At 36.2% G+C, this 20,000-nt stretch overlaps 1 protein-coding gene across 4 annotated transcripts in view; it reads left to right on the top strand.

Annotated features, from left to right (window-relative positions):
- The first annotated feature begins 12,819 nt into the window (after nucleotides 1-12,819).
- Nucleotides 12,820-20,000, top strand: part of LOC144964389 (uncharacterized) — a 27,604-nt gene continuing 20,423 nt past the window's right edge. For 3 of the 4 annotated variants that reach the window (XM_078898604.1, XM_078898595.1, XM_078898577.1), the window contains exon 1: nucleotides 12,820-12,961. In XM_078898604.1, coding sequence (XP_078754730.1) covers nucleotides 12,934-12,961 — 28 coding nt within the window. In that variant the 5' untranslated portion in view covers nucleotides 12,820-12,933. The remainder of the gene's footprint in view (nucleotides 12,962-20,000) is intronic. The other variant, XM_078898586.1, reaches the window with a different exon arrangement.

The raw sequence follows: 20,000 nt of genomic DNA, 5'->3' as shown, positions 1-20,000 counted from the left end.
TTGTTTTCTCGTGTCGACTAATGGTCAGAACCATTCTGGCCGCCCTGTTCTGTACCTTTTGGAGTTTGTCAACTTTTTTGTCAAGAAGGCCCACCAACAGCGACTTACAATAGTCGAGGCGTGCAAGAATGAGAGCACAGACAACTGCTTTAAGCTGGTTGGATGGGAGAAACCGTTTCATACTTTGCAATCTGTTTAATTCAAAATTCATGGTCCTCACCATCTGGTTAATCTGGTGTTCCAGACTTAAAGAGTCGTCCAGTACAAAACCAAGATTTTTTGCTCTATCTGTCAGGTAGACCTGGCTGTATAAATTAGACATGCTATGTATACCAGTCTTCCTGACATTAGACGGTGTACCACATAATAAATTTCAGTTTGTTCTTCGTTAAGTTTTAGTCTATGACTCTGCATCCAGCGCCCTATTGACGCGCAACACTGTTCCACATGAAGCGAAGCCACATGCCGGCTAGACGGGACGACAGACTTATACAGCTGCGTATCATCGGCATACATGTGATATTTCACTCCATGGGGCTCAATGGCATAGTGTAGAGAGTATAAAGGACTGAACTTAGGACCGAGCCTTGTGGGACACCGCTGTTCAATGGTAAATCGATTGACTGTCTGCCATCAATCAAGATTGTGTTCTATTACTTAAATATGACTTAAACCATTGAAGGACGGTGTCGCTGATTCAAAAATTCTCGAAAAGACTGTTACATAGAATGGTGTGATCAATTGTATCGAAAGCTGCTGACAGGTCAAGTAAAGTAAGTATGGAGACTCCTCCTCTATCACAAGACAGAAATAAATCATTGATAATTTTCAGTAAAGCGGTTTCAGTTCTGTGATATTCTCTATAAGCAGACTGATATTTTCCAATTGTTAGACAATAAATGTGATTTTAATTGCTTTAAAACTATCTTTTCGAAAACCTTAGAAATGAAGGGCAAATTTGATATAGGGCTGTAGTTTTTTAAACCAAGATGTCAAGGTTCGATTTTATCAGGAGAAGTGTGACAGATGCTTTTTTAAGGTACTATTCCAGAGCTAAGGGATTGATTAATAATAGAGGTATTTATATCTAAGGTTGAGTCAAGACATTTTAAAAGAAGATTTGTTGGGATATGAACTAATGAGCATGATTTAGGAGGAGATGATATGATGACATCACATACTTCATATGAACTAACTGTTTTAAAATCAGTAAAAAGAGTGCCTTTATATGACAAGTCAACAATCAAATTTTCTTCATTTCGGCATGAGTCAAGCTTACATCTAATCTTAGCAATTTTTTCTTTAAAATATTTTACAAACACGTCTGGTAAAATATTTCTATCTATGTTGTCTGGCATAACAATCGTTTTTGGTTTACCACTCATATCATTAACAACATTGAATAGGGAATTAGAGGTGGAACATGAGTTAATTTTTCTACTGTAATACCTTTTCAGACATAATTTTGTTTTCACTTCATTAACACACTGATTATAAATAACACGGTCATCTTGGTTGTTTGTTTGAAGCTATCTCCTTTCTGCTGCACGTCGACGCTGTTTAGAATGCTGTACGTCAGCGGTGATCCACGACTCAGAAGGTCGATCTGACACAATCCTAGATCGCAGAGGCGCATGTTGATCCAATACAGCACGGAGACAGGCATTGTATATTTCATCAGGATTATTGTGCTCTTGGTGTTGGCGATTTTTAAGGTCCTCTTTGGTCTGGTTGTTGAAGGTTACGAGATTTATTACGCGTTTTAGTCAACCTAGTCATGGACTGTAGAAGGAGAATGTGATCACGTGGTAGTCAGCAATGCATCTGTCTGTCACTGACAAATTAGAAATATTAATTCTCCCGGTAACTATCCAGTCAATGGTGTGACCCTTGATGTGTGGTGGTTTATTCACATGCTGATATAAATTGTGATTTTCAAGTATGGTTTTTGCAGATATGCTGTAGTTATCTGAAGTTGATTCGAAATGAAGATTAAAATCTCCAAGGTAACTAATTTATTACAAAGATTTGTTTCAGTTTCAATAAGATCTAATTTCTGGATGAATGCCACTGTGCGTTGACGAATTTCTACTTGATGGTGGGGGGGGGGGGGTGATATATACAGATGAAGGTGGTGTTAAGTGTTATGACATTCAGGCATTCCATTGATTGATATTTTATATTATTGCTCTTTATCCTTAAGCGGTCTTTATGTAAAACGCAAATTCCACCACCTGGGTCGTTAATTCTGGGTTCAGAGATGATCTGTAATTTGGTGGTGTTGTTTCATGTAATATAACTTCGTCTCCATCTGGGTTGTACCATGTCTCAACAATAAATACTTGGTCGCTCTTCGAATCGGTAATTAAGGTGTTAATTTCGTGAGATTTATTACGAATTGATCTTGCATTAAAATACATCACACTTGTCTTGTTACTGTGATTAAATCGATTATTGAGGAAAATATTATTGTCACCGTCATCATATTGCGAAGTGTTCAGCGTAAGGCCAGGTGGGATGATTGATTGACCGAGGTGACTTCTTTCAATAGTAGTCAGTGTCTGTGGGGGTCGAAATCTACGGGTAGGGGTGGGCGGGCGACGACTACTGACGGTTGGTATTGCGTGTTGTTTTCGTTTGCCGCCCCTAGTACGACGGTAGTAAGAATTAAAAGAACAGTGTTCACAGTGGCGGTTCTAGCCTATTTACAGTGGTTGGGCAAAGATGATCCGGTCATATTATATATATATATATATATATATATATATATATATATATATATATATATATATATATATTTTTTATTTTTTATTTTTTTAATTATAATTTTTTTTTCACCTTTAAAAAAATATTTCAACCACAAATAATCACATTCACAATGAAATGACAATACCAGTAGATTTTAATTATTACAAACGTAATCAAAAATAATCACGAAAGAGAATACAACTAAAAACTAAAGCGACGAGACATAATGCGACAACACCTTGACAATAGAAGTCCCATTTCGTTCACTCGAAAAATTAAAGAGATGCTTTAATCCCTCAACGGCGAGATTAATATTTCTGTTACATTACTGGTTTTCAGTAGTATGTAGTAACCTTAAAGTTTTCATCGAGAAGCAACAACAGCGATATGACTCGAGTTTCATTCAGAGCTGAAATTGCATCATTTTTACTGCTGTCTTGGTGGTTAGAATGATTGTGCCGGTGGTGGTAGTGGTTGGAATAGTGGTAGCGGTGGTGGTGGTGGTGAGGAGGAGGAGGAAGACGAGGCGGTGAGGGAGGATGTAATTATGATAGTGGTTTTGGTGGTGCTGTTGGTTAGAATGATAGTTGTGGAGACGATTGTTGTACTTGTTGTTAATATTGTTGTTGTTGTTGTTGTTGTTGTTGTTGTTGTTGTTGTTGTTGTTAATGATATGATGATGATGATGATGATGATGATGATGATGATGATGATGATGATGATGATGATGATGATGATGACAACCACGATGTCGTCGACAATGATGGTTACCACCATACGATATTACAAAGTTTATTTAATTTTAGGCTTTCGCCAATAATTCACACAATACAATTAAGACAAAAGAATGTTATCAATCTCTCCTCATGCATTCGTTATACTATCACAATAACGACCGTGTTATCTTTACTCCTTCCCAATGCTATCTATACAAGAGTGCTATGCTCCTTCCCCAACCAACCCCTAGCTTCCCGCCTCTTCGTCGCGAACTATCTTATGTATGTATTAGCTTCAGGACGGGCAAGTACGGAATCTGCCCACCCTTCCTTTAAACGTCTTTATTTCCTCTATAACTTAGAATTCAACTCTCTCCTTACTCAGAAGAGTATTTCTCGTATACTAATTCAATTGTTGAGAAAACCAAAATGGTGGTTGTATTAATATTTATTTAGTCGTGACTTTTGAATGAAATGTTTTGTTTTATTAGAGGAAATACAATAGAAAATTACATTGTTTTGCAAAATTATTTAGTCTGGCAATAAAAATACAGCGGTAATTACTTTAAGAATAATAAAAAAAAAGAACTAACAAATTAATTTGTTAAAAAACAAAAACAAAAAAAAACAACAAAAAACAAATAAGAAAACAATTTAAATAAATGAGTTTTGAGAAGTACTTAAAGAAAACGAGAAAAAAAAGAAATAATTTAAATGGATAAACAAATATATAAAAACAACACAAATTAATACTAAATTGATATAATATTAGTAAGTTAATAAATTTAATTCAATACTGGAACCTTCCCAAAGTCATTACATCAATGGTACCAGCACAAGTAAGGCAATAAATAAGAAAAAGTTCGTTTGCCAAAAGCTCTATTCAGTGTTCACTGGTTATTAAGGTGGGCTCATTTGAATTAGCCCGACCTAGTACTAGAGAGGCCAGACAGCAAAAATCGGAGTTAGTTCACCGTCAGGCGACGTGACGATGAGATGACGATGTGGGCGGAGTGGAGTGGTTGGGGAGGGGGAGGGGGGGGTTGATAAAAAGAACAGGAGCGTATCCTGGTTTATGCATTACGGGGTGCATGGTCATTCGCATTCTATCAAAAATACACACAAATTGATTTCAGTACGAAGTATCAAGTTTAAGTAGTAACTTTTGAAATTATCTAATTTAGATTAGATTATTTCGGACCTGGTAATACAGCTTATAACTTGAAAAAAACAGGCTGGTATTTGCCCACCCTGCCCATTATTACCAGCCGTCCCTGAGTGTTCATAACAATTCCAGTTGTTGTTGTAAAAACAATTAGTAGGCCAGGTGGGATGATTGATTGACCGAGGTGACTTCTTTCAATAGTAGTCAGTGTCGGTGGGGGTCGAAATCTACGGGTAGGGGTGGGCGGGCGACGACTACTGACGGTTGGTATTGCGTGTTGTTTTCGTTTGCCGCCCCTAGTACGATGGTAGTAAGAATTAAAAGAACAGTGTTCATAACAATTCCAGTTGTTGTTGTAAAAACAATTAGTAGGATAAAAATAAATATTTGTTTTACACAGGGTGACTAACATTTCAAGCAAGATCAGGTAAAACTTTGTTAACACGGTGTGCTGTGTTGGTAAATGAAAATGTTAAAATTTAAAGTTTTCCATACTTATCACAGGCTCCAATGTTCAAATATATATAAACTTATTGTATAGAAACACTATAACTCACAGATTCAACGAAATAAAAATCAAAACTATAGCATAAAAATTAGTCCAAATAAAAACAAGCACAAAGTCACAGCACTGAATAACACAACCGCCGCCAGGCGTGTTACAATATGAAAAAAAAAATAATAATGATAATAATAATAATAATAATAATAATAATAATAATAATAATAATAATAATAATAATAATAATATAACAATATAATATTATAATAATAATAAAATATATATTATAATAATAATAATAATAATAATAATAATAATAATAATAATAATAATAATAATAATAATAATAATAATAATAATAATAATAAAAATAATAACATTAATAATAACAGTAACATCAAAATAATAAATGAAGACTCGTGATAGGTTCCAATGCTTGAATACGATGAGGCTAAGATTATATATATATATATATATATATATATAATATCGGGAAAATGAGCAAACAAATAATAGACAGAATCAAGTCCAAAATCATCAAGGAAACCAAATTCAACAAATGGAGAACCACCGCTTAATTTATCAACTGGTACAGAAACACAGAAAACAAACAACAACAAAATGCAATCATCTTTGATATCTGTAATTCTACCTTTCAATTACCAAAACCCTATTCCTCCAAGCACTACAATTCGCGAAAACTTTTGACAACATCACCGAAGAAGAAACCCATATCATCCTGTACTCAAAGAACAGATCGCTATACAACAATGGAGTTGCATGGGCAAAAAAAGCCACGAACTTTGATATCGCCATAGGAAGCTACGGCGGAGCAGAAACATGAGAGCTCCTCGGACTATATCTACTTTCCCAACGGCAACATCTTGATATAAACATCGGTCTATACAGAGACAATGGGCACGCATTGTGCAATAATAGACCGAGGCAGACTGAAAATATAAAGAAAAAAATATGTAACATCTTCCAGGACAACAATCTTAAAATTACCATCGAAGAAAACAAAAAGACATTAGATTTCCTAGACATAACTATCAACCTGAACAACAGCACCTACCAACCATTTTCAAAACCTAACAACACTCCATTGTACGTCCATAGAGATAGCAATCACCCGCCATCTATAATAAAAAAACATCCCAGAAAGCAATAACAAAGGTCTATCTAACAACTCTACAAACAACAACATATTCAACGAATCAACCCGCCATACACAAAAGAAAGTGGCTATGACTATAAACTAAAATATGAAGAAGAGACCATATCCATCGCAACGAAAAAACGTCAAAGAAAACGAAATATAACATGGTTCAACCCACCCTACAGCAAGAACGTGACAACATCTATCGGCAACAAATTCTTCCATCTACTACAAAAATGCTTCCATCCAGGTCACGTCCTATGAACAAAAACACCATCAAAATAAGATACACCTGCATGCCAAACATACAATACATTATTTCCTCAAACAACAAACGAAAACAATCACAGTCAGCTCAGCCTAACAACAACCTAGAGAAAAAATGCAACTGCAAGACCCAGGCAACATGCCCACTAAACGGCAATTGCCTGACTCAAAACGTTATCAAGCCACAGTTACACGCCCAGACACACCAAAACAAGAAACATACATAGCCCTCACTGAGTGTTCATTCAAAACTAGATACATCGTGCACAAATCTTCCTTCAACAACATACACAAACGACATTCTACTACACTAAGCGAACACATTTCGAACCTCAAAGAAAAAAAAAGCATACAAAACAGCAGTACACGGAAAATCATCTCCCGAGCACAGTCGTACTACGCCTCTTCAAAGATTTGCAACCTCTGCTTGAAAGAAAAATTCTACATCATCACAAAACCGAACATGGCGAGACTCAACAGAAGAAACGAAGTAAAATCTTCATGCAGACATAGAAACACACACCCTTTATGTATTTACGAACCACCATAACCGCGAAGCCGATCAAGTACGGTAAACACAACAATCTATTTTCACTTTAACTTCCTGATGAGAGCGAATGCTCGAAACAATATTGTTGATCATTATTATACTTGAAATATTATAGTGTTGCTATGTTCGGTTTAGTGATGATGAAGAATTTTTCTTCCAAGCATTCTACTACACTAAGCGAACACATTTGGAACCTCAAAGAAAGAAACATACAACACAGCATCACATGGAAAATCATCTCCAGAGCACAGTAGTACTACCCCTCTTCTAAGATTTGCAACCTCTGCTTGGAAGAAAAATTCTTCATCATCACTAAACCGAACATAGCAACACTCAACAGAAGAAACGAACTAACTTCCTCATGCAGACATAGAAACAAACACCTTTTATGTAATTACGAACCTCCATAAACACGAATCTATAAAAATACGAAAACACAACAATCTACTTTCACTTCCACTTCCTGATGAGAGCAACGCTCGATAACAACGTTGTAGAAGTCAAACTATCTTAATTATCTTTCAAATGTTTATAAATAGCTCCTTTTATACTAAAGTTGAGCACTATTATTTCATGGTTTTTGTTTTATAATTTATATATATATATATATATATATATATATATATATATATATGCGTGCGTGCGTGTGTGTGTGTGTGTGTGTGTGTGTGTGTGTGTGTGTGTGTTTATACCAACAACCACTATCTACCTAAACTTGCAGTCAGCAACATTTGTACCCGAAAGATGATGTATATCGTGAGAAGGTGTTGATGTACCTGTTTAAGAGGGAAGAAAGATACGGATGAAAGGAGCGGGACGATGAGAAGAACAGTTAAAGAAAAAGGAGATAGACTATTTATTATTCTCGTACGTTAATTATAATTGAGCTATTGAAGGTGTTATTGTTTAGCTTGTCAATCAGTCATCAAACAAAAAATCAACCAACGATCAAAGCATTCTATTCACACAATGCAAAATCATAAATGATCATCTTAAATGTAAAAATAAATTCCGGTATTTATCTTTGTCGAGTTAACAACAAATAACAACATATTATAACAACTGATAACACAAAAACACTTTGATTCTAGCCTCAAAAATCAATATTCATGTGGTCAACTAGGCCCCAATTTTATGTGCACAACTCCAAGTAAATACCGTAGAAGATTCTTTAGCGATGTGTTGCGTCCCTTTTCTGTTTACATTAATATCGAAAGTAAAATAGTATCTAGCTCACTCCATACTGGTGCCCACTTCCCATATTATGTGGTTCACTCCCCACTGATGTCCACCTCCCATATTCTTTGGTCCAATCCCCATCGTTACATACCTTCCATAGTCTTTGGTTCACTCCGCACTTGAGTGGATTTCGGTAGATTTCGTGGATTTCAGTAGATTTCGTTGGATTTTGGTGGATTTCAGTAGATTTAGGTGGATTTAGGTATTCAGCAGTATCCTTGATTGATGTTATCAGTTGTTATTTGTTGTTATCAATTGTTATTTGTTATTATTTGTTGTTATCAGTTGTTATTTGTTGTTATTTGTTGTTATCTCGACAAAGATAAATGCCGGCTCGGGAGTTGTGTACGTAAAGTTGGGGGCATAGTTGACCACAGGAATATTACTTTTCCACTTCTCCCACTCCCTCTTTCTCTTCCTCTTTTACTTCCCAACTTTTTTATATTTTCAAACTTCTTTTCTTTACCTCCTCCTCCTCCTATTCCCTCTCCCTCTCCTCACCCCTCCTCGCTTTCTCTGTTGTCTTCTTCTTCTTCTACTTCGTCTTCTTCTTCTTCTTCTTCTTCTTCTTCTTCTTCTTCTTCTTCTTCTTCTTCTTCTTCTTCTTCTTATTCTTATTCTTATTCTTATTCTTATTCTTATTATTATTATTATTATTATTATTATTATTATTATTATTATTATTATTATTATTATTATTATTATTATTATTATTATTATTATATTATTATCATTATTATTTATTATTATTATTATTATTTATTATTATTATTATTATTATTCGTCGTCGTCATCGTCTTCTACGCATAGGTCACTGAGCTCCATAGGTTCAATGAGGTTTCATGAGCCAGAAGGCACAATCGTTCTCTGGGACTCAAGAGAAAATAGAAAAGGTCAGATGGACCTTATCAGAATCCACATAAGTGTGGACTTCGTTTTCTACAATGGAAAAGTCCAAGTATACGGCGGCTTTGCTAAAATCAGATATATTCCCCAAAAGAAGTCTTATAACTGTCGCATGAGATCAGGTTTTTGGAATATCAGAGGAATCTGGTCGTATAGATCTGGTTCTGATTTATACGATCTGATTCTCCTCCTACTCCTCCAGATATATCCAGATCAGAAGAAACTAACCTATTTGCATACGACTACATAGTAAGAGGTTACATAGCCTAAACGCATTGGATTTTGGTATAATATGGTAATCTTCCACAAACAAGTCTGGTTGCCCTTATGCTTATCTATTATGAAATTGATAATGTAGACAACATTTAGGGACAAATAGAACACTAATTAAACAATTTATCAGAATGGGCAATGATTCTCTTTATGTTCATCAAACTGGCTGAATATCATTGACTTATCAAAGCACCAGTATGTTGAGAGATCAGCTGTTGATCATTGAAATGGTCTAGATGTCCAGTCATTTAATTCGCTGCAGATTTAAAATGTGTTGCTGGGATATGAATTACTGCAGTTATAGATTGGAATATTAATATAAGATATATGAATATAACCAAAGATTTTATTAGGCACTGATGTTTTGTACACATGTAAACTATGATTTTGATTACACTCTACGGATTGAGCTATTTTCAATCACTCGCGCGTCTATTTCAAAACCACTTCAAAATTTTAGTGGACAACAATATTTGCAAAAGGAAATTCAAACCGTAAATTAAAACACTCAGAACAAGGACAGTTTTTATTCTACAATTAAGCTAATGTAAACATACACTGTTCTTTTTGCTAAATTTTGCTAAAGGGATTTGGTTTAAAATATCGGAAACTATCCCATTATTAACGGGGCGTTCACTCTTGCCACTCACTTTCCGCTTAAGGCTTATCTACCTGTTCAATTGCCTTTCCATTGTCTGCATATATCCCTGCATATAATCCTTTCAAAACAAGACTCCAGGTGTGTTTAGGCCCTTAGGTCCACGTCAATCAAAAACATCCGGACATCATTGGCCATCTAAATAGGACCATTTTACTGATTGGCTATCCCCATAATTGTTCGCTTGGCATTATTTTATAAAACCATATTCATCTCACAACTGAGTCACACACACACACACACACACACACACACACACACACACACACACACACACACACTAAGAAATCCAAGGAAGAAGAACCATTTATCCAATTTCAATTTTTTTAAAAAGTTCAACTATCTCTCGGTTGAAGGCAATTTATTATTGGTTAACTTATTCAAATTGGAACGAGATATTACTGTGAATGCAATGCTTATCCTACCATTATTATTATATATTATATAATTATATTTTATTATATTTTATTTGAGCTTTATTCTATGGATGTTCGTAAGTTGAAATACTCGTACAAAACTATAACTATAAGTATAATATACTATAGTTAACATTTGTTTTTGATCTATGCTATTATTTTCATTTAAATTCAATATGTATATTGCATGGCGTCTGTAATCTACCGCCAATCCCGGGTCACACGTTATAATCACAATTATAATTTATAAATTATAAAATATAAGGGACAAAACCATGTCATATTCTCATCATGTAAGATAGCTCAACTATCAGTTAATATTTGATACAAATGTAATAACTGTAATCATTATCATTGGGTCACTGCTTCTCCTTGCCTTTGGTCGGCAAATAAAAGCTATTATGATGTGTCGCTCAAGGACGACCCGGTGGCGAAAGAAAACTAGATTTGGCTAAGACCTTTTTGTTTAAATTCTTAATTAAAGGTACTTGCCTAGCACCCGTTCACTGTTGTCAGTCCCTGCTGTCAGTCCCTTCTGTCAGACCCCGCTGTCAATCCCTGCTTTCAGTCCTCACCGACACCAGAACTTTCCTGTCTGCCCGTAGCCGTCCATGGCACCAGAACACAATGTTGTGAAGTCAAGAACAACCCTGGAACCAGGAACCAACTCTTGAACTTGCTGATACAGCCTAGTCATTAGCATCAATCAAGCAAGCCGGCTGTATAAAAGACAAGCCAAACGGACTTATACCAAATGTATTCAAATGTATGTCCCGCTGACACAGATGATTAAAATTAAATAAATAAATGAATAATACATTAGATCCACTCAATTAGAGCCATTCTACCTGAGATTAAATGAATACAGGAATAACAATTAAATTGTCAATTATATATCATCCATAATTTCCATTCTACATTCCACTTATTCTCTCTATATTTTCCTGTAACAGTCTAATTGAAGTTATGTATAGAATTGTTATTATTATATTGGGTGTTACTATTGTCTTGACTCACTTGTATTACTACAATAAGTTATAAGGGACCCTAAGCTATTCTTAATCACCCCTAGATTAAACCTGAACCGTTTGTGGTGTAGGTTGAGTGGTGCAGCTGGTAACGAGAGCCATGGCGCGCATACTAGGTTCGAATCCAGACCATTGAGCTTTTCGTTTGGACTTGAACCCACAATAAAAACACAAAACCCCGCTACGGAGATTAACAGGGAGAAGCGAGTAACGGGTGCTATATAATGATCCAAACAGTGTTAGGTAAGCAGTTTAACAATTATTTGGCAAAGATACTATCGTAACTCTGTACAAACAAACAATTTTATATTTAACAGTTTGATACTTATTTGGCAGAAAGACTATCGTAACTCTTAGATACTTACGACACATAAATTTGAAGGGAAAAGAAATAAATTGTTCTTAGATTATCTTAAGTCAAGTTACGATAGTCATATTTCCACAAATGTGTAACTATTTAGTTAAGATATTCAAATTTGAATAACTTTTTTGCTTTTCACGCTCGGTATGTCAATTTAACACAGGGTGCGCAGCATTTCAGCGCACAACATTACTCTCAGTGCAAAACTATCGTAGCTCGACTTACGATAGTTTTGCACCCTACCTTGGAAATATTATAGCCACCTAAACAGAATATTTATATCTTGCTTCCTTTATCGACTCGGGTCATTTTAAGCTTCTAGGCAAACTTCGCGACAATATCTAAAATATGTAAATCAGGTCATTGAGGAGAGGAACATGAAACGAGGTGAAGTGGATCATCTTAGGACCTACAGGTGCACACTTTTACTACAGTCCCCAAAATGAGAAACTTTGAAAGCTATTCAACGTAACGATCTCGCACTCATTGGATTATGTTTGTCATGATAATGACACCGGATGGATGGATTTCAAATATAATTATGTTTATGGTAATAGTATCTAAAATATAGATAGAAATAATAATGATCATGGTTATGATGGAGAAATGTAAGAGAACGAGGATAATGAGAAAGATGAGGAAGAAGGGAAGGAGGAGGAGAAGAAAAACAAGGAGAAGAGGATTGGGGGTGAAAAAACTAGCGTATTTGACATTTTTTACTAGACAGCTTTGGGAGTCTTTGATCTAATTGTTCTCATATTCAAAATTCAAACTAGGAATTTTCACATGTTACTTCAACCATTTCATAGAGTGTGAAATGGTGCTGCTCGTCAACGAAAGGAAATTGCAAGCCTAGTTAAGAATATCTTTAATTTAAAAAAAAAATGAAATAAAAATCAAACAAAAAAACAGAGCCTGTAATCATTTCACGATGGACACTGAGAAATGGCCTGGTATTGTAATTACCACAATTGTGAGTTACTTTTTAAAACCATATTATGAATAGAATAATTGATGATGCATTCAATCATTGGTCAAATAGGTTTAACTTTAAATATAATAGAATGTGGATCAACATGATTTTGATATTGAATGGTAGAAAAGATTCATTTAACCATAATAATAATAATAATAATAATAATAATAATAATAATAATAATAATAATAATAATAATAATAATAATAATAATAATAATAATAATAACAACAACAACAACAATAATAAATAAAGAAGAAGAAGAAGAAGAAGAAGAAGAGAAGAAGAAGAAGAAGAAGAAGAGAGAAGAAGAAGAAGAAGAGAAGAAGAAGAAGAAGAAGGAAGAAGAGAAGAAGAAGAAGAGAAGAAGAGAAGAAGAAGAAGAAGAAGAAGAAGAAGAAGAAGAGAAGAAGAAGAGAAGAAAAGAAGAAGAAGAAGAAGAGAGAAGAAGAAGAGAAAGAAGAGAAGAAGAAGAAGAAGAAGAAGAAGAAGAAGAAGAAAGAAGAAGGAAGAAGAAGAAGAAGAAGAAAGAAGAAGAAGAAAGAAGAAGAAGAAGAAGAAAGAAAGAAGAAGAAGAAGAAGAAGAAGAAGAAGAAGAAGAAGAAGAAGAAGAAGAAGAAGAAGAAGAAGAAGAAGAAGAAGAGAGAGAGAGAAGAAGAAGAGAGAAGAAGAAGAAGAAGAAGAAGAAGAAGAAGAAGAAGAAGAAAGAAGAAGAAAGAAGAAGAAGAAGAAGAAGAAGAAGAAGATAGAGAAGAAGAAGAAGAAGAAGAAGAAGAAGAAAGAATGAAGAAGAATAGTATATTAGTAATGATTATTATATTATTATTATTAATTATTAATTATTATATATTAATATTATTATTATTATATTATTATTATTATTATTATATTATTATTTATTATTATTATTATTATTATTTATTATTATTTATTATTATTATTATTTTATTATTATTATTATATTATTATTATTATATTATTATTATTATTATTATTTATTATTATTATTTATTATTATTATTATTATTATTATTATTATTATTATTTATATTATTATTATTATTATTATTATTATTATTTATTATTATTATTATTATTATTTATTATTATTATTATTATTATTATTTTATTATTATTATTATTATTATTTATTATTATTATTATTATTTATTATTATTAGGTGTTGTTGCTGTTATTTTATTATTATTATTATTATATTATTATTTATTTATTATTATTATTATTATTTATTATTATTATTATTATTATTATTATTATTATTATATTATTATTATTATTATTATTATTATATTATTATTATTATTATTAATTATTATTATTATTATTAAAGAATATCTTATCGTGACTTATACATTTATTGAGTATTTACATTTCAACAAACACGATATAAAAGAAAAGATGAACACCATCTGAGAAACTAAGTAACATCAACTACAAATGAAATTAATGCATAAACATAAACATGAATATATAAACACCACATATAACCATACAACCCTCCACCTCCTCCTCATCCTCACGAACGTTACAAGGAGGACTATTATCAATTGATATTGATGCTGGTTTGAAAGCCCTAAGGAAACGTTTCTTTGTTACACGCCCGGACCCATCTATTTAACGAGATTTTGGTCAGTTCATATATTTCCACCATTGAGCCAGTGCGATTCCGTTTGGTAGGGTTTCTTTCAATCTGAGTCTGATTAAAATATTTGTCACCCACATTGAGACGGGGGTAGTGATTTTGCATGCTCATTTAGAACCTGACATTGTGAAACGTATAGGGAATGAGATTAGTGGAAGAGTAGCGTCCCTTGATTGGACGTCACCCATAGTCTGTGACGTCGAGGACGAGAGACGCATGCGCACAGCCAACATGACGTTCTCTCTCTAATAAGTTTTCCGCCGGTCACAGACTATGGGTGACGTCCAATCAAGGGACGCTACTCTTCCGCTAATCTCATTCCCTATACGAAGTGATTCTACTTTGTTGGCCCACACTTTACGCCAATTTGGTCTTATGTGAGGGTTTGAAAATTTCCCAGACGATTCACGAATCAGAGAGAGTTCGGAATGGGTCGGCCGAAAATAATCTGGGCCGGTGCAAGATTACAGACTGGATCAAGTGTGTTGCGTAATTGAAGTAGGGCCCTGAAGAACGTAACATTATTAAGGGATAATAGGCTCTCTGCAGATATAACAGCAACTTCTGCCCGTCCGTTTGATTGGGGAAAGTATGCTGAAAGAAATGCGTCACCTGGTCCACCATCACTCCGGAACACAAAATGTGGCGAAAAGAGACTGTAAACATGCGATCAGGCCACGAGCGCCTGACAAAGCGCTAGCAGAGGGAATGGAAAAAAAATTCTTCCCAACATGATAACCGATCCCCAGTTACCAGATAGTGGTGACCTCCGAACTCAAAGAAGTCAGAAAACAATTGCTCGAAAGGGGTGGAAGGTGGGGTTGATTGTTTAGACGGTAGAGGGGGTCTGAGAGGGTGCGTTTTGGTTGCATTCCCGGCACCTTGACCGGGCATCCTGGATAGTCGCAGTCATACCCGACCAAAATACAATAGATTGTGCTCGAAGCTGCATAGATGAAATGCCCAGATGGGCTGAATGCAGATTCTGAAGAGCTGTGTGACGTAGTCATGAGGGGGCAACCACCCGATCTTTATAGAGATCCATCCCATCAGTGATGTAAAGTGAATCTTGGTATCTCATTTATTCTGGTAACAATGGATATGCTTGTGTATAGCCTTCATCAATAGCTATTGTGAGCATAGTTAGGACAGAATCCTTCTTTGTCTCTTCCGTCAAGAGGGACCAGGATATTGCGGTGATCTCTTCTGCTTCTTTGCTTATCACAGTGGTGATGAGGAATTCTGACTGGTAAGGGACTGTCAGTGTCTGATGCAGGGTAGCGGGTGGAGCGCCTGCTGCGAGATTGGTTTTTCCTGGTAAGTGTTCTATACGATCAAAGTACCAAGGAAGAGTACGGTATTTTTGGCAGAAAAGCCTGGTGTTGGATATTTTATCAAGGGTGCGATCGCCGAAAATTTTAGTAGGAGGTTTGTGGTCCGTGGCTACAAGAAGGTCCTAGCAGCCCTGTGTGAAATACCAAGTTTGTTCTCGCTCCCGGGCTATCGCCATTGCCTCACCATCAATTGCAGCAAATCGTTTTTCAGCACATGACAAGAGACGAGATCCCGCAAGAGTAACTCTCTATCCATTGATGCAGCAATGAGGTAGAGCTGTAGTGCAGGAGCAGTACATTTGTAGAATGAAATATACTACACTACGTGACAGGGAATGTTCTGATCGCATCCATGTACTTGAGAAGTGGTTCGATGCTGGTCTCGGTAACGTGAAATCAAGCGAAATTTACATTGCACTCGGCAAATTGGAATTTGTCCGGGTTCATGACAGCGCCGGCGGCGCCCATCATGTTCAAAAAGTCTATGGTTCTCCACTAATGAGTTTCTAGGTCATCATCGTAATGAATGGTGTCATCTACGCATCTTTCCTTTCTCGGGAAGTGGGTCATTATTGCGTCGAATCGCCGATTGTAGTCATCACCAAATGAGAGAAAGCATTGGGGCGCGTGTATGTGTACCTCCATCGACCGAATGGTGGGATGAATGTCAGAGTTTTTTAGAGGACAGCTATCGTACCCGTTCCATGCATCCGTCACCATCTTCCAAGTTTTTTTCCAGGGACCCGACAGGCAAAATGGAATGGAGCGTCAGCAGGGAACGTCTCCAGTTTACAGAATTTATTGAGAGGTGATAGGTCAAATGTCCACCTTGGGGTGCCATCGTGTATACGAGTCACTACCATGCAATGGCATCAAGTCACAGACTCCGTGGGGAACCCTTCAAATTACGCCTTAAGCTTTGTCTCTGATGATATCATCGTATACGCTGTCATGGTCTCAAATGAGTAAAGAGCTACTCGACTATGCGTAGAATAAAGATGTGAAGAATAAGGCCCCAGAATTTACTAGTTACTTTAAAATGAAGAACAATTAACGATTTGTTTAAGATGAAATAAAAAGAAAGATGAAATTTAATTAAAGGAGATGAATAATGATTATGGCAGTTACAAATAGAAATATTGAGATATTAGGTAACTTATGATAATATAATATCAGGTTTGCAAGGCTCCGCAGTTGAAAAGTGTTGAATTATCTATTCCTCCGACGGCGGGCTCAGGTTTGATTCTTGATCTGTCAAAGACTGCACTGTCTGGTGTCTTGATGGTGGAGATAAGAGTATCCACAAAGTCCCAAAAGAAAAAAAATCTTCAAATATATAATGTGAGGACTGGAGCGGCTGGCCGTCCGGCATAGATTGTAGAGAGAAGTGAGTCTAGAATATTAGACCTATCAGCTTTTTAATAAGTGGCTACGTGACAGAATGTAGAGCGAAAAGTATTCACTAATTTGAAATTAATTCGAGGGAAGGCTATTAAAGGAAAGATGATCTAATATTAGAAGGTAAGGTTTTTCTAAGCCTACCGAAATACAACTGGAGTGAGATGAATTCAGTTCTTACTAAAATAAAACTTTAATAAGATAAATGTGAACAATTTTTACTGTAACATACGCGTTTGTTGGTTTGTTGAGCAGGTTTGTTGCATGTTCTGGAAATGGCTGATTCATCAATATGGATCTCCATTGGTGGGCAAGACATGCAGGGTAGGGCACGATGGGACATGTGTTAAAAGTGGAATTCGCATATCGGTCAAGCAGCCATTCTCGCATTTTGGCATTGTTTTGGAGAATAGGTGAAAAGGGAGAGATTTAGTCCTTTTGGATACTGTTGTTCTCTGTGGGAAGTAGTAGGTAGTGAGTTCATCATGAGGGTGCCACAGCCTGAGGATATATCCCTCACACTAGCTTCCATATTTATGTCATAATATGATAAATTCACGTTTAATGAATAATTTGAGCTGCCCACACAACTACCGATATGGCCCATCAGCCTTAGGGAATTGTTTGTCAATTATGAATAGGTCTATCATGTTGTCACACGATAGTTAGAAACCTCGAACAGAGTCAGAAATATAGACTAGACGATGGCCTGGCAAGTAATCTCGTCGCCGCTAGGATATTGTCCCTTAAACAGTCCATTAAATTGGTCAATTATATTCATAGAATTGGCATTTGCTGCACGAATCTTTAAGGTCGATGGGGATAGGTCATTTACAGAGAACCATGTCTCGTTGAAGTCATGCAATCCCCACACATTTGATCGGGCACCGGTGTCGCCAATCACCTCCACATATACCAGACGGGGCTGGCCATATTCAACAAATCCGATGGTAAAAAAAACGCTTTTGGATGCCCATGAGTTCCATGTGCAGAAATCTGCGACATTTGGTCTGGGTCTGATTCAATCGATTTTACGTCTGAGTGGTGAGTATCATTAGCATTGCCTATCTGGGGGCGATTTGAGGACTGCTTTTGTTTGTTTGCACGCCAGTATTTTAGAATATTTTAATAAGTTTTGTTTGTTAATCCCTGGGTGGTATCCGGGATCACTCAACTGAGAGGGTGCAACATCAACGCCAAGCCAGCGCGTATTAAAAAGTGACCTATGGTGTGTGACTCCTTCTTTTTTAGTCACCTGGTCTTCCAGGTTGGGGGTGGTCGAAGGGTTAAAACCCCTTTCGTAAAACTCAAATTGTTACAGAAACGCAGATGGACAAAGCAAATCCTTTTTTTTTTTAGCTTGGGCGACCAAAGAGTTAATGACAAGACATGGAACGAGATAAAAAAAAAATAGGTGGCTCAGGATAGAGAAGGATGGAAGTTGTTTGTGTGTGGCCTACACCCTGAGTCAGGGTGAATAAGGCAATGCTGATGATAATGATTGTTAAGGCCACCACCTGACTTTTCTCTGTAGCGTGTATATTATGGTCTCCCGCAATCGGGACATGGGGAAGTCTTAGGAATGCCTGGCTCGGCCTACTTGTCACGCTTTTAGATTGGCTGCACCTATACAGCTGACATTGGAGTGGCGTTCCAGGCCATCCCTCGGCCCTCGATGATTGCGATGACATCATTTGTGTTTTTGTCCTGGATGCCTTGGCATGGTTCGGGCTTCCCTTCGAATGTCTAAATCACATATTCCTGCGAGTAGTACGCCCCGGATAACTTCTTCGATATAGTCCGCTTGGACTTGCTTCCCACAATAACATTTGGTTGCGATGGTGAAGCCACAGGTATCCGCCTTTCCTCTTATTCTTGTAACGAAGGTTCTGATGGGTTCATCTGGATCAATTTTGCGATCTGCTGACACCACGCGCTATAGGTATCACTGCCAACGATCACATGACTGCAAGGACGTCCTTCAAAGGTGTTGTTGTTAATGTTGGGTCTGACTTCAGGAGTAGGTCTCCTTGGGCCTCGCTAGCGCATTGTAAATAGCTGCGTTCAGTGTTGCAAGTTCGCTTATGTCTGAAACAATTCTGATTTTCTCCCATCGCGTGACGAACGCATTCCACGTCCCTTCATCTTACCAGTGTCAATGACAGGTCGTTTGAGTTTGGGGGCCCTTGATGCAGTGATTCAGGTGCGGGAGTGTCCAAGAGCATTGGATGTTAGAAGGGATACGACAACTTTTGCTGGTAAATCTTCAGGCTTGTAGGTACAGTCGGATGATGGAAACGATACGACGACCTTGTTTACTCTTCAATGATTGCGCTCAAGTTTTCTTTTACATGAAGAATATCTTATCATGTTTAATACGTTTATTGCGAATTTAACACCTTCAGATACACGAAATAAATAATAACGTGAAGTTGAATGTAAGCTTCGATTTAATTACAAAAACAGATCAAATGAACGTTTCGGGTTTCCCCTTTATCAACAAAACAGGATGATTGAAACACCACAGATGAATGAGATGATGTGGTAGTGGCGTAGTAATAATAATAATAATAATAATAAAAGTACTTACTGTTCCTTCTGCTACTGCTGCTGCCACTAATGTTTATACTTATACCGACAT

The sequence above is a fragment of the Berghia stephanieae genome, chromosome 1 (genome assembly GCF_034508935.2).
Source record: "Berghia stephanieae isolate SIO BIC M18660-M18661 chromosome 1, UCSD_Bste_1.3, whole genome shotgun sequence".
NCBI classification, from domain to species: Eukaryota; Metazoa; Mollusca; class Gastropoda; order Nudibranchia; family Aeolidiidae; genus Berghia; species Berghia stephanieae.
This window is presented reverse-complemented; position numbering and strand designations above follow the sequence as displayed.